This window comes from Taudactylus pleione, unplaced genomic scaffold, assembly GCF_031769625.1.
Source record: "Taudactylus pleione unplaced genomic scaffold, aTauple2 ptg000462l, whole genome shotgun sequence".
NCBI classification, from domain to species: Eukaryota; Metazoa; Chordata; class Amphibia; order Anura; family Myobatrachidae; genus Taudactylus; species Taudactylus pleione.
The window spans coordinates 697850-711764 of record NW_028284864.1 but is presented as its reverse complement, the minus strand read 5'-3'; the positions used below and the strand labels follow the sequence as shown (position 1 = coordinate 711764).

The following is a 13915-nucleotide window of genomic DNA, read 5'->3' as shown; positions in this document are numbered from 1 at the left end:
GGTACACCAAATGGTTTGCACTGTGCAGGGAGCATGGTGTTTTCCATTTTTATTTCTGCAATACCCTTTAATCAATGTCCATTCATATACATAAAAAAATAATAATTAAACACACTGTACTTAATACAACTGAACTGTGCACTGGGTTCTGATCGGTTTCATAAACTGGTATGTGCTGCCCCCTAGTGACCAATGTGAAATGTGCTCTCATACAATAATCCGAGACTGAAGAAAAGGAAATCAATGCCTCAGCAAGCATTAAAATGCCAGTTTATTGCACATTCAGGATCTGTACAGATTTCTATAAATAAGAAAGACCTGGATATTTACATCGTGCTCTCCATGCAGTAGTGGGCAGTGCTAGGAAGGGGGGAGAGCTGCTGGGTTCACATTGAGAATATTTACATTCTGTACCGTTAGGGTACCAACATCTGCTCAATAATCCACAAAACGCGTTAGCTCATTCGCTTCTAGAAGCCCGACAAGGTGTGCCGCGGTTCAGTCCTTTCCATCAGCACATGGGGTTCCTGAAGCACATTTTGCTTGAATATCAGACGCAGGATTAAGTGTGGGGAGCTGGGGGAAAGCATCAGGTTTTTCTGTAGACCTCCCCAAAACGGAAATGGCCTGAAAAGTCATCCTATATTACCGGTCAGCGACATAAACACTAGCACAGGACAGGACGCAGGAATGTGAATGAATACAACATTTGTATCGTCCCGGAAGAGTTGTGCCAGGGGCCAGTAACACGCAAAGCACACAACACGAAAAGCAGAAGGGGGTGGGGCGTAAAAGGTGGTCACAACACGTAGTACAATTACTACAAGGGTATTTGAGTGGGCTCCAGATACAGGAGAAGGAATGTCATTGTAAAACGCCAACGTAACAGCTGTCAGCGGAGCGGGACAGGGCACGGCAGACATGAAGTGTGTGGTCAGAGGTTGCTTTGGGGAGGAGCGAGATGGTTGTCAGCTGGATACAGGCCGAGGGGGTCTGCTCTTCGCCTCTTCCTTCCCTCGTATAGCAGCCACATAGGAGAAGAGACACAGGACAGAATAGCAGATCTCATGGGCCTGTTAATAGGCAGAGAGTGAGATGGTGAGATGAGACTAATACATTCTTTCCTCAAAATTTCCAGCCAACTGGGGGCAATTCAATTGTTTTTTTTTGGGGGGGGGGGCGGCTATTTGTTTTGGGCGCCCGACAGAGTAACTCAATTGTTGCACCATTCAGGCAAGATAGCCAGAGACGCCGGCACTTCTGCTCGCACAATAACGTGTGATAAACCTGTGGTTAGGGCGCTCATACAGCAGTACGGGTGCCCCAACCAGTACTTTAGACGGGTTTTGCGCGGCTAAACCTGCTCTATCTGGGCGCAAAGACCGCGGTAATCAATGGGCGCCCAGAACAATTAAATTGCACCACTGGGCGCCCATTAATTATCGCCGCCCACAAAACAATTGAATTGCCCCTGAATATGGCTACAGTATACAGATATATTATATTAAAACATTCTATATTAGTCTGTAAGAGCACGGGGAAGCATGTATTTTCGTGATTAACGTGCATTTCCAGCAATGGCCTTGTTTTTAATAGTAGACCAGGTATGTAAACACAGTGAAGGCAGCCATTTTGTTGAAGCCTATACTCATAGGAATACAGACTATATATTTATTAGCAACTAGTAGCATCACTTAGGTTTCCAGTGAATTGACAGGCTAAACACAATTGTCTGCTTCTACTGTGTGTGTGTTGGTGATGGGTAGAACTCAAATATCATCAGACGATTGCAGCACAAGCTGGCAGTGCAAATCCATTAAGAATACACATTATCACATCTGTTTTCATGGCTGGCGGTATGATCACACAGATGCTGCTATACAGATAAATGAAATGCTCTCTACAATCCACTGTGCTCTCACATTTTACTTCTCAGTGATGATACTGGAAAGTGTTGCTATTTTTAAGCTAACGAGCCATCAATAACTCTTCAGCTCAGTCTGCCCAGTGCTGCAATTACAGTCAAGAGTGATATCATCGAAGTGTCAGATTCACAGGAGCGTTAATGGAGTCACCATATGGGTGGGTTAGTATAACACATTGCAGGGGGGTGACTGGGGAGGCACGTAATGTCACTGTTTAATCCGGACTTCAGCTGCAATTTATTCAGATTCAATAATACAACAAAACTACTCTTATGTCTGTCTGACATTTGTTTTACTGAAATCCTTTTATTATTAACTAGTATTTTGGACCATCAGTCGCTGGATCGCTGGCTATTCTGCCTGGCATTGCAGGTTTTTTCCCCCTTCCTATCACTCTACGCTTACCCTCCTCTCTATCCCCCTTCTATGGCTCATTCTTTACCTCTTCAAACCTATATCTCTTTTTTCTCCTGTCTCTTTTCTTGCCGTTGTGTTTTTGTCTCTCTCCGTTTACTGTGGTTTGTCTCCTTTGCTCAGAATTTTTGTATTTTAAATATTTGGCATGGGAAGTAGCAGTATGCCCCTATTGGCAGTGAGCGGTGGAGAGGGGGGCACGTGCACGCCTCCGTGCAGCTCTCACTGTGCATCACCGGAATAGACATAGTTGCTTATACAAGAGATGTAACAAAGAGAGATTCAATTATCAGGCATTCTGCTAGTTGGCAAAATTTGTTCCAGCATTGCAACTAGTGTATTAGTCACTCTCCTGAAAGAACAGGGAATATTGATCAATAAGGACAGGCCCCATTCAGGGTAATAGCAATGTGATCATACGTCCTGGGGTGGCCGCCCACACGTGACATCGTCATCACGCTGGGCTGCTCTCAAGGTACCTTATGAGCCAAATACGGGTGCAGCGACAGTGCTGCCCCCTAGGCCCTGCACAGTGGCACTGCTCACAGGCCCATAGTTACAGACCTGGTCTCATTCCTGCTTCATTGCCTTGTAGTGTTATACATGACAGAAATTAAAAAGTATAAAACTGATAACACTGGGGCACGACCAGAGAAGACGGATAATAAACAGCAGTAAACAAACATGAACAGTGATTTCAACGCATTAGTCCAGCTATAATTTGTGATCTTTAGTTGTCCTTCACTGGTTTTTTGACCCAGACTGCCCAAGTCCCCGACCAATATAATTCTTACAGTAGCCGAAAGGACAGCTGCCCCCACACTTACCATAGGGGTCTTGTATCGATGGCTCACCACTTCTTTAGTTTCAGGAACTAAAATCGGATCCAAGAGACAAAACAGAAAGTTCAAACACACAGAGAGAAAACATGACACCAGTGGGAGACACGTCACACCCCAGCCAGGGGCTATTTAGGAAACCCAGGGGACAAGGTAAATGGTGACAGACATGACGACACCAAGGATTTCAGACCACAGGGTCACAATGATAGCAGAGAACCAAGTAGCACAATGACACCCAGGAAAGCAAGGTCAGTAGAACCAATTAAAGCAAGCGTCATAATAACTCAGCTTGATATGCAAGCCCACGAGTTCTTACCAATGCCAGTAAATTAGTTTCATTAAAATACTATAACTAAAGTTAGTATGGTTATATAGTGTTGAATTAGTAGGAACAAATGACACATAGAACAGCTCAACTTTTCCCAATGTTATGTGGGGTACACACTTGGACATATCATTAGATCTGCCGACTGATCTAACGTTTTGGCAAGGTTATGCACAAACGACCTAGTGTATACACACTTGCCAATCGGCTGCCCAATATGTCGGGCAGAAGGACCAGCTGTGATGTCATTATGGCTGGTTCCTGCGGCCAGCATAAGAATCGGTAGGTCGTGTGTGTCCACTCAAGCAGATGTGAGATATATATCTGTGCAGCACGGCCGATTCAAAATATCCGTGAAAGACGTCTTTCACGGATATTTTGCGTATACATACTGCCAGGTGGACTGAACGATGTATATCGGCTTTTCGGCTGTACGAATGATATATCGCCTAGTGTGTACCCAGCATTAGCTATTAATCGAATAGAAAACAATAAACGGGTGCTGTCACAGATGGAAGATTCCAGTTAGGAACTTTAAAGTGTCAGAAAGTAAAGCATGGGTGTAGCTGTAGATCGAGTTCGAGGCTGGGAAGGACCAGCATCACCGGCCGTCTAAGCTAGAGGCACAGGAGACAGATTAATCAGCTTGATTCAATTTAGCATCAGATATATTAGGGTAACTGGGTCACACCAGGTAACATCTATTAGGGCGAGCCAGTTTTAGAATGAATAGAAATACATTTGTGAATACAAATTAGCTTCCCAGCACCAAACCGTGAGACATTAAGGAAGAAGGATGTGTGTACAGTCACGGATACAATAAAAGGCATAACACAAATGAGTAAGACAACATCGGGAAGCTGGGAAGACAAACTGGAGTATACCCCTGAACATTTAGTGATATTTACAGAAAGATGGAGCCAGATTATTTTATATAAACAGAGTAATCAGACACCTGTCACGTAGGGCAACGATCAGGCGTCTGCATCTACCCACATTGCACACACATAGCCTTGTGCAGTGCCTTGCAAAAGTATTCACCCCCTTTGCATTTTTCATATTTTGTTGCCTCACAACCTGGAATTAAAATTAATTGTTTGAAGGTGTGCATCATTTCATCCACAGAACATGCCAACAACTGTGAAGTTGTGTGTTTTTTTATATTGTGAATCAAACAACATTTAAGACAACATAACAGAAAACTTCAGCGTGCATAACTATTCACCCCCCTAAAGTCAGTACTTTGTCGAGCCACCTTTTGCGGCTACAGCTGCAAGTCGCTTTGGATAAGTCTATGAGCTTGCCACATCTTGCCCCTGGGATTTTTGCCTATTCCTCAAGGCAAAACTGCTCCAGCTCCTTCATGTTGGATGGTTTCCGCTTGTGAACAGCAATCTTCAAGTCTGACCACAGATTCTCAATTGGTTTGAGATCTGGGCTTTGATTTGGCCATTCCAGCACATTTAAATGTTTCCCCTTAAACCACTGGAGTGTTGCTTTAGCAGTATGCTTCGGGCCATTGTCCTGCTGGAAGGTGAACCTCTGTCCCAGTCTCAAATCACAGGCAGACTGAACAGGTTTTGCTCAAGAATATCCCTGTATTTAGCACCATCCATCGTTCCCTCGACTCAAATCAGTTTCCCAGTCCCTGCTGCTGATAAACATCCCCACAGTGAAACATGGTGGTGGCAGTATCATGCTGTGGGGATGTTTTTTTGGGGTGATGGGATGTGTTGGGTTTGCGCCAGACATAGCGTTTTCCTTGGTGGCCAAAAAGTTCAATTTTAGTCTCATCTGACCAGAGCACCTTCCTCCATACATTTGGGGAGTCGCCCACATGCCTTTTGTGTCAAATCATGTCTTCTTAATTTTTATCACTAAGTAATGGCTTTTTTTTCTGGCCACTCTTCCATAAAACCCAGCTCTATGGAGTGTACGGCTTATTGTGGTCACATGCACAGACACACCAGTCTCTGCTGTGGAACTCTGCAGCTCCTTCAGGGTTACCTTTGGTCTCTGTGTTGCCTCTCTGATTAATGCCCTCCTTGCCCGGTCTGTGAGTTTTGGTGGGCAGCCCTCTCTTGGCAGGTTTGTTGTGGTACCATGTTCTTTCCATTTGATGATGATGGATTTGATGGTGCTCGGGGGATCATCAAAGATGTGTATGTTTTTTTATAACCCAACCCAGAATTGTACTTCTCAACAACTTTGTCCCTGACTTGTTTGGAGAGCTCCTTTCATAGTGTGATGCCTCTTGCTTAGTGGTGATGCAGCCTCTGGGGCCTTTCAGAAAAGGTGAGTTTATACTGACACATCATGTGACATTTAGATTTCACACAGGTGGACTTAATTTCACTAATTATGTGACTTCTGAAGGTAATGGGTTGCACCAGAACTTTTGAGGGGCTTCATAGCAAAGGGGGTGATTACATATGCACATGCCAATTTTCAGAATTTTATTTATAAAGATTCTTTTTTATATATATTTTTCTCATTTCACCAAATTAGACTATTTTGTGCAGATCCTTCACAAAAAATTCAGATTAAAAAAATAAATAAATTACAGGTTATGTAACAAAAAAGGTAAAAAGCCAAGGGGGTGAATACTTTTGCAAGGCACTGTATGTTAGTGGGAATGGGTTGCACAGTGCAGTCTTCCATATTTAGTACATATTACACATCCCAGGCTCATGACGCATAGCTAAGAGAATCTGGCTCGCATATGTGTGCGTTATGAATTACGGTCACAAAATTATTAAAGTATTTTTTATTTATTTTTAAGGAGACCTGCAGCAGGTGCAAGAGCTAGGATCGTTTCAGGCACGGCCTTTATTTACACTTCTCAAACTTTTCTTTTCAGTTTCCTAGAAACCTGAAGACCCAAACTCGAGAGTCTATGTCGATGCACACTTTTAAATACAGACGCCGCCATTTACATCCAGATGGGCGTTTTTAAAGCTGTGGGCTACATGTACTAAGGCTCCACTCCTGTTTTGCCTATTATCGTGAAGAGCCATATATAAAAAGACCGGGTTTGCCGATAAGTGATTACTCCGGCAGATTGTGCAGACGCTTAGCGGGTCTTTACTCATGTCTGCGCATTCGCAAAAAAAAAAAAAACACGACCGCACATGCGCCGAGGAAGCTGATGCTGTATGGAAACATCCCCCCCCTCCTCTTTGTACATGTATCCCCATATTTTTTTTTATTTAAGAAAACATAATGCATCAATGTGAACAAATCCTAGTGCTTGCCCCCACTGCATTTCACCTAGAATGGAATTCATCTTGAATTTTAATAGTTTAATTAATTTAAACTACGAAAGAAAACAGCTTGTGCTAACTTTATCTACAAGGTCAACATTTTCCTTGTTCCTTAATTCACGACATACACACTGAAATGTTTAGACTCTATGGGGGTCTATTTACTAAGCTGTTAGGAGATAAAGTGAACAGAGGTAAGGTACCAGCCAATCAGCTCCTAACTGCCATGTCACAGGCTGTGTTTGAAAAATGGCAGTTAGGAGCTGATTGGCTGGTACCTTATCACCGTTCACTTTATCTCCTAACAAAGCTTAGCCAATAGACCCTTATGTAACATAAGGGCATCTAAGAGTGGACGGGATGTACATTTAAAATGACCTTCTCTTTTGAGCTATACAGCTGTTAAACATTCTGCTTGACATCTGCAAAAAAAAAATCTGTGTGCGACTAGTTCACTACATAACGATAATGATGGGACCACCTCTCTTCTTTGGGGGGCTAAAAGTAACAGAAACTGGAAGGAGGTACAGGTCATTTAAGAGTAGCACTGGTGCCCTGAACATGCCCATCCACCCACGCTGACTGAAGAGACTCTGCCAAGGTAGAACATTACCTGATTTGGAGGAGGAAGGTTTTCATAGCTGCCACGGGCAGACGAAGCACATATTTTACAGCAGTAACTCAGAGACCCTGGGGAGACCTTTGGGATGTTCCCTCAAAAACCTAAACCCCCTGCCGCCCTCCTTTTATTCTAAGTCTGGGGATCCCGAATCCTGAGTTACTGCCACAGCTATACAGACCCAGCGGCACAAGGATGGTAATTACCAAATTCCTCCAAGACAAAGATGCCCCGTACAGTGTTACACTTTTTTATGTGATTCAGCTGTATAAAAACCTGGAGGAGAAAGGGGACAGAGAGATGGGAAGGAAAGGGAAAAGAGGAGGAAATGAATGAAGGAGAAAAAAAAAAAAGTAAAAAAAGAGAACGAAAGAAGGAATAAGTAAGGGGACGGAAGCGGGAGGGGAAAGGGAAGCATGGACAGGCGGGTTTATGACGGAGAGGAAGAGACAGGAAGAAGATCGGGAAGTAGATTTTGAGGGAAGGGAGAGAGACAGAAGGCACTGGTTAATTTTTGGTATCCAGGGGTTTCACTTGTGGTCACAACATTTCTGTAACAGAGTTAATGTGTGAAGGGGAGAAACAGCTTTGGAATAATGGGGAGACATATCCTAACACAGCACATTATCAGGAGATAAACCATAACTAAAGCCGGGGGGGGGGGGGGAGGGGGGAGAATGTGTTGGAGGTAAGACGGGAGGTAGCACAGACAGCTCAAAACTAACGGGAGAGGAACAGCAGCGAGAAGCAAAGATGGCGGTAGAGTGAGTACCTTCCGCTCCTTGCAGGAGGAGTGAGCGTGGGAGAGAAATGAGACTGTTAGTGACACAGCGAGACCACACCTCCCCTCACTTCCTAGAACCCCCAGCAACACACAGCCCAGACCAAAGACATCAACACGGGGAGGCCGGGAAAAAGCAGCCCCGTTATCAAATCCATCCCTGCTCCTCACCCAGCACGGAGCGCAGGCCTTTGCTCAGACGGCAATGAAAGGGAAATCATTGGCTCTTACTGTGACCTGCAGCTTGAGTGTATGGACCGCCTAGGGCAAAATGCTCACTTATGAGTGGACATTTGGAGCCACTGGACACGATTAAGTTCACAAGCAGAACAGTGATGGTGCCTGGTATTTTTTATTTATTCTCTGTTGCCCTATGAATAAGTTCACTTCTAACATGACATGAAAAACTGAATGATGCCTAAATGACCTGCTGAGCCCTGGGTGACTTTGTGATGACTTGCAGACCACCATCACCCAAGGTGACCTTGATATTACATTTTGTCCCCTGGGTGACCGAGGATGAGCTGCGTATGGAGGGTCAGCGCTGGAAGAGGTCAGCCCGAGCCAGGGTAGGGTTACAAAGAGACAGCATCAGACATCCCCCCCCCCCCCCCTTCCCTGCAGGCAGAGGGCAGCATGGAGCATAGACAGCAAGACAGAGCACATGTCACACAGCTACGGCAAGCGGAGGAAACACAGATTGAGAGGCAGAGGGAGCTCAAGATATGGGGTACCCGGCACGCTGCATCCCCAGACACTACAATACTGCACACTCTTGTACCAGTATGACTGCACTGCAAACACCAGCTTACACACACGTAATGGGGTTCTGCGGATAAGACGTAACTCATGAAACATGAAGCAAACAGAAGTACTGGACTTGTCACTTTACACACACACGTAACATCCATGTCACCATTCTCCTAACAAAAAAAAAATCGCACCACAACTCCACGCAAGCATCAATCACTATGAAGTCAGAAGAGGAAGGAACCTTAATGTGTGGATACAAGTCATGTTCACAGCTAGCTTTTCCTGCACCCTCCCCGTTGCACGCTTGCTCACTCTACTCCCTACCATGCACATACTCCCCTCCATGTTCACACTCCCCTCATACCTGACTGTGCATGAATTTCAGGTTAATTCCTTCCAGGGTCACCTGCAGAAGACCCCCTTCCCCAGTCTTCATGTCCTGAACTGGGAATTCGCCGCCAAGCTCTGGGCCTGTGGGAGAAGACAGGAACAGACAGTGATAAATCCCACAACGAGCAGGGTAAATGTGACCATGTAATAACCCCCTACCCCCAGTGCCCCGTAGCACACATTATAGCAGCAGTGATGACTGCAGGTGGAATGATCTACAGCAGGGGATAGGCAACCTTTGGGCACTCCTATGCTAAAAGTGTGTCAGAGCATGCTGGGATGCGTAGTTCCACAGCTGGAGGGCCACAGATTGCCTAACCCTGATCTATAGGTCTATTAAAAAAAAATAAAAAATAAATCACCAAAAAAAGAAGAAGAAGCTATTGATAACCCATCAAGGTTTAAAAGGACCATGGGAAAATAATAGTGACAATGAATCCATTATGTGTCTGTAAAAACAACACTGGCCTATCCTGTCTGACCACATAGCTGGGAGACCACATGGAGACCTGTTATGCTTGGAAGAGGATTGTGTACTCCGGCTGATAGCAGCTGTCTTTTACATTATTATGAACAGATCATAAATGCTCTTTGTGCTCATTTTAGGGCCAAACGCATATTGGCCAATATAATGGAAATACAATTATTTGGGAGCAAGTGTTTATTTTTCTGACACTGAGGACTACAAAAAAAAAAAAAAAAAAAAGCACAGATGTTTTTTAATACTGAGATGCAGCTGTTTTCACATATAAAATATACTTCCATGTGCGCATGGTGAATGATTTGAGAGGCAGCTTACAAGTCAACAGATTTCCCAATTTTGGAGTCAACCACCATTTCCATTGGAGTCTACTGAAGGAACGGCATCACCACGGAAGTATAGACTTCTGCACATATCAGGGAAATTAGCGCGCTCTGATTCTGCGGGTATGTTGGAGGGAGGCATGTCTCAGTCGGAGACAGGGGTGCAATATCAGTTATCTACGGGAAGCCGACGGACGTAATCCCGACCACCGGCTTCCTGACTGTCTAATCCCAGCAAGTGTCTAATGACAGGCGTTGAAACGCCGGGGGCCCGACACCCGGCTTAACGATCGAAAGTAAGCTGGGCGCGGACAGCCGCGGGGGTGGGGTGGGGAGCCTTAGGTTAGGGGCTCCCGGGGGGGGATTTAGGGTTAGGCACCCCCCGGGAGGTTAGGGTCAGGCTAGGGCAGGGGTCAGGGAAGTTTTTTACCTTTTATCCCAAAATATATTTAGATACGCCGACGTTACCTCCTTGATTTGAAAGGAAGGAAAACATATAGTAATGCCCCCATAGTTATGCCCCTGTAGTAGTGTCCCCATATAATGCCCCTGTAGTAGTGCCCCCATATAATGCTCCTGTATGCCCCCATATAATGCTCCTGTAGTAGTGCCTCCATATAATGCCCCTGTAGTAGTGCCCCTTGTACAAAAAAACAAAAACACTTACCTTAATTCCCGCTCCTGCATCCGCCGCCGTCCTGTCCGCCCGGCTGCTCCTCGAAACCATGGGAGAGACGTCATGACATCTCTCCCATAGTGCGCATGGAGAGAGCCGGAAGCTGGAGTTCAGAAGAGAACTCCAGCCTCCGGCTAACGCGGTGCTGAAGGGAAGGAGCTGGATGCCCGCTGGTAATAACATCTCAGCAGGCGTCCGGCTCAGAGCCTCCCTGCGGCACAGCCGGGCATGCATATGAAGCATCCTGTATTATAGAATGATTCATATGCATGCCCGGCAGTCCAACCATTACCCCCATGAATTTAATTTTTACCCCATGTGGGGTAATTTACCCCTGTTCCCTGACCACTGGGCTAGGGGAAGGGGGGGGGACAACACCCTCTTAGCTCATGATAGCCCCTTACCGGAAACTTGCAAAGGTATTCCTGGACAGCAAGGAATGGTCAGTTATCAATAGAGGAACTACCCAATACCGCTATAAATGCTGGTCTGCGGGAGAATACACCTTCTCTAAAAAACCTGGACTTCCCAGAGTTAGCCCACTGGTAAGATGATCATGTACATCTGTAACACAACCAAATTACTTATTGCCAAAGTGTTAAAAACATAAAACCCCTCTCACCCTCATACACTGCCCTTCTAAACCTTATCTGGCATATACTTTCAATGGAGTATATTACTGCCCTGCTCAATGACATCTTCCCTAAAGATCACAGAATATGGGAACCTTACTGTCAATTTAAGAGTTCCCCTGTCCCGGTGCTGGCATGAGGCTTGATATCTTTATCTATTTACCCTATTCTGTTCTCCCCCCTGCACCTCGTCCGATGTAGCAGACACAGAAGAGGGGAGGAGTGATGGTCCAATAATCCATTCACTGCCTGGAGTCAACTGAGCGACGGTCTGGAGGATCAGACAAGTGTGATAGCCCAATGATCCAGAACGTTTTTGAGCCATTTACCGATGATGAGCGATCATCGTTCAGGGCAAAACATTGATTAATAATCGCTCCTGTTTCCTTGGCTGATCCGAATGATTGTCGTTCAGTGCAAGGTTGGCTTTAGGTGAAGAGAATAAAAATACAGGCTTACAGACCTTTTAAAAAGGAAGGTGCGGATGGGTGTAGCTGGACTCACCTGGTTTAATGCTTTGTTGCCGGGCTGCTGCTCGCTCCATACTCTCCTTTACACAGTAGTACAGCTCACGGCACTGCAGGGGAACAGGAATAAAACATAAGAAGAAAATGAACATGTGGGCTATTTAGAAATGGTCTGCTTACGCTGTTAGATCTCCATATAGGATTAGAGAGACCTCCACTAACTACATATAACTACTTTTCTCAGTCATTAAACTGTGCTGGCACCTGGAATCTTAATCAGGTCTGTAGATCTCCCCCCCCCCCCCCCCCCCCTCCTCTGTACCCGAAGGGTCTTAGCAAGTGCACGGGGGTTTTGAAGCTGCTTGTACACGGACCAGAGTAGGAAGAGTTACAGCATGGAAAACTGCTCACTCCAGATAGTTCTATGTAGAACCTCTGCCTGCATGAGTATCCAAGTGACCCTTGGTTACATGTCACTAAACTGTAAGCACTGCATGAATTGTACATCCCCAACCAAATATATCAGATATTTATAAGATAATGCCTAATCCTTTCATCCCCCCCCCCACCCACGGCTCACCTTCTTAGTGAAGAACTTGTTGAGTTGCGTCTCCTGCCCGTTTCTCCTCCACAAGCAAAGCACTTTCGTCTTGGGGCAGTAGGTCATGTTAATGAGCTTCTCATACCACCAGCGCTCGTACACGGCTCCGATGTTGCTACGTAATACGATGCAATCATCGCAAACCTGGAAGGTTAAGAGATGTCAGGGCTGGTGGACCTTTCACTGAGGAATAATGCTCTTTAACCTAGTCCTATAGCAGAGGAGCACCATTGAATGTGTGCAGTAGCTAGGCTGGGCTCCATTCCGTACAGAGTGGCAACGTGGGCATATCTGAACGCAGTGTAAAGTGAAAGGGGAAACCGGTTCCCCTCTTACACAAGAGCACATCAGCTCTCACCACTCTGGATAGGTGTAAAAATGCCATCCGGCTTGGTATATGACCCAGATACATGGCAAAACACAAGATAAGTAATGGCAAATGGAACCACACTCTTGCATGGAACCACGTAGGTAATTTTGCATCCATTCAGCTCCCCATTAGTTGGCTCATTTCCATGAAACCGATGCATCACTTACAAAAAAAATAAATAAAAATCTAAGAAAAGAAGAGTGAGCATATAAAGCTGCTAGAAAGTTATGCCACATACAGCTTTATATGTATGATCACTCTGCAGTTTCTTTACCCAGCTAGTGCTGTGACATGGGACGGAATGCAGGAGGAAGCAAGAAAAACTCCCTATGCTGCTCCACACCCTAGCAGAGCCAGGAGCACAGGGCTAAGTCCATGCGCTGTCTTGGGCAGAAGGCAATTCTACACATCAATAATGCAAAAGGAAAATGATCTAATGTGTCATAGCATCTCATAATCCCTATGGTATGTATCACCCCCCTACCACCACATTCTACTGACAACAGGCCTGACATGAAGTCCGACACAAGTTACCACACTGCGCAGGTGCTGCACCATGCATACACACCTTGACCTGGGAGGGTGGTGCACGGCCAGTTAAATCTGTCATTAAATTTAATGGGAATGGATTAATGATAAAACTGATAATTCCTTACCCGTCCTTGTTATGGCTCAATCCAAGACAGGTTTATCTCCATTGCCACTACTATTAAGTGATAATATACATATTGTTAATATGCCCTTAATTAGGCAGGCCATCACTATCTGGAGATTGGTCTCACGTCTATTACAAGCGGAGGGCATAGATCCAGAGACTCCTCTTGCTCATGCTAATTGTCTCAGGGAGCTGTCTGCCCTTCAGGTCGGAGAGGCCTCCTGTGGTCAGTGGGGTGTAGTGACTATTGGACAGATATTTCAGGCAGAAACTCCAAAATCCTTCCATCAATTGCGGCTAGAGTTAGATGTCCCCAATCATTTCTTCTTTAGATATCTACAGCTTAGACATGCTATCAATGCCCAGTTCTCTGAAGTCCCTTTGTCTATACAGGAGTC

General features: G+C 45.3%; 1 protein-coding gene across 1 annotated transcript in view; it reads right to left on the bottom strand.

The window, feature by feature from the left end:
• Positions 1-240: 240 nt before the first annotated feature.
• Positions 241-13915, bottom strand: part of MADD (MAP kinase activating death domain) — a 122722-nt gene continuing 109047 nt past the window's right edge. Inside the window, 6 exon segments of the mRNA XM_088448638.1 lie at positions 241-1073; positions 3167-3213; positions 7595-7664; positions 9287-9393; positions 11929-12001; positions 12472-12636. Of these exon segments, the coding sequence (XP_088304764.1) occupies positions 969-1073; positions 3167-3213; positions 7595-7664; positions 9287-9393; positions 11929-12001; positions 12472-12636 (567 nt within the window). The 3' untranslated portion in view covers positions 241-968.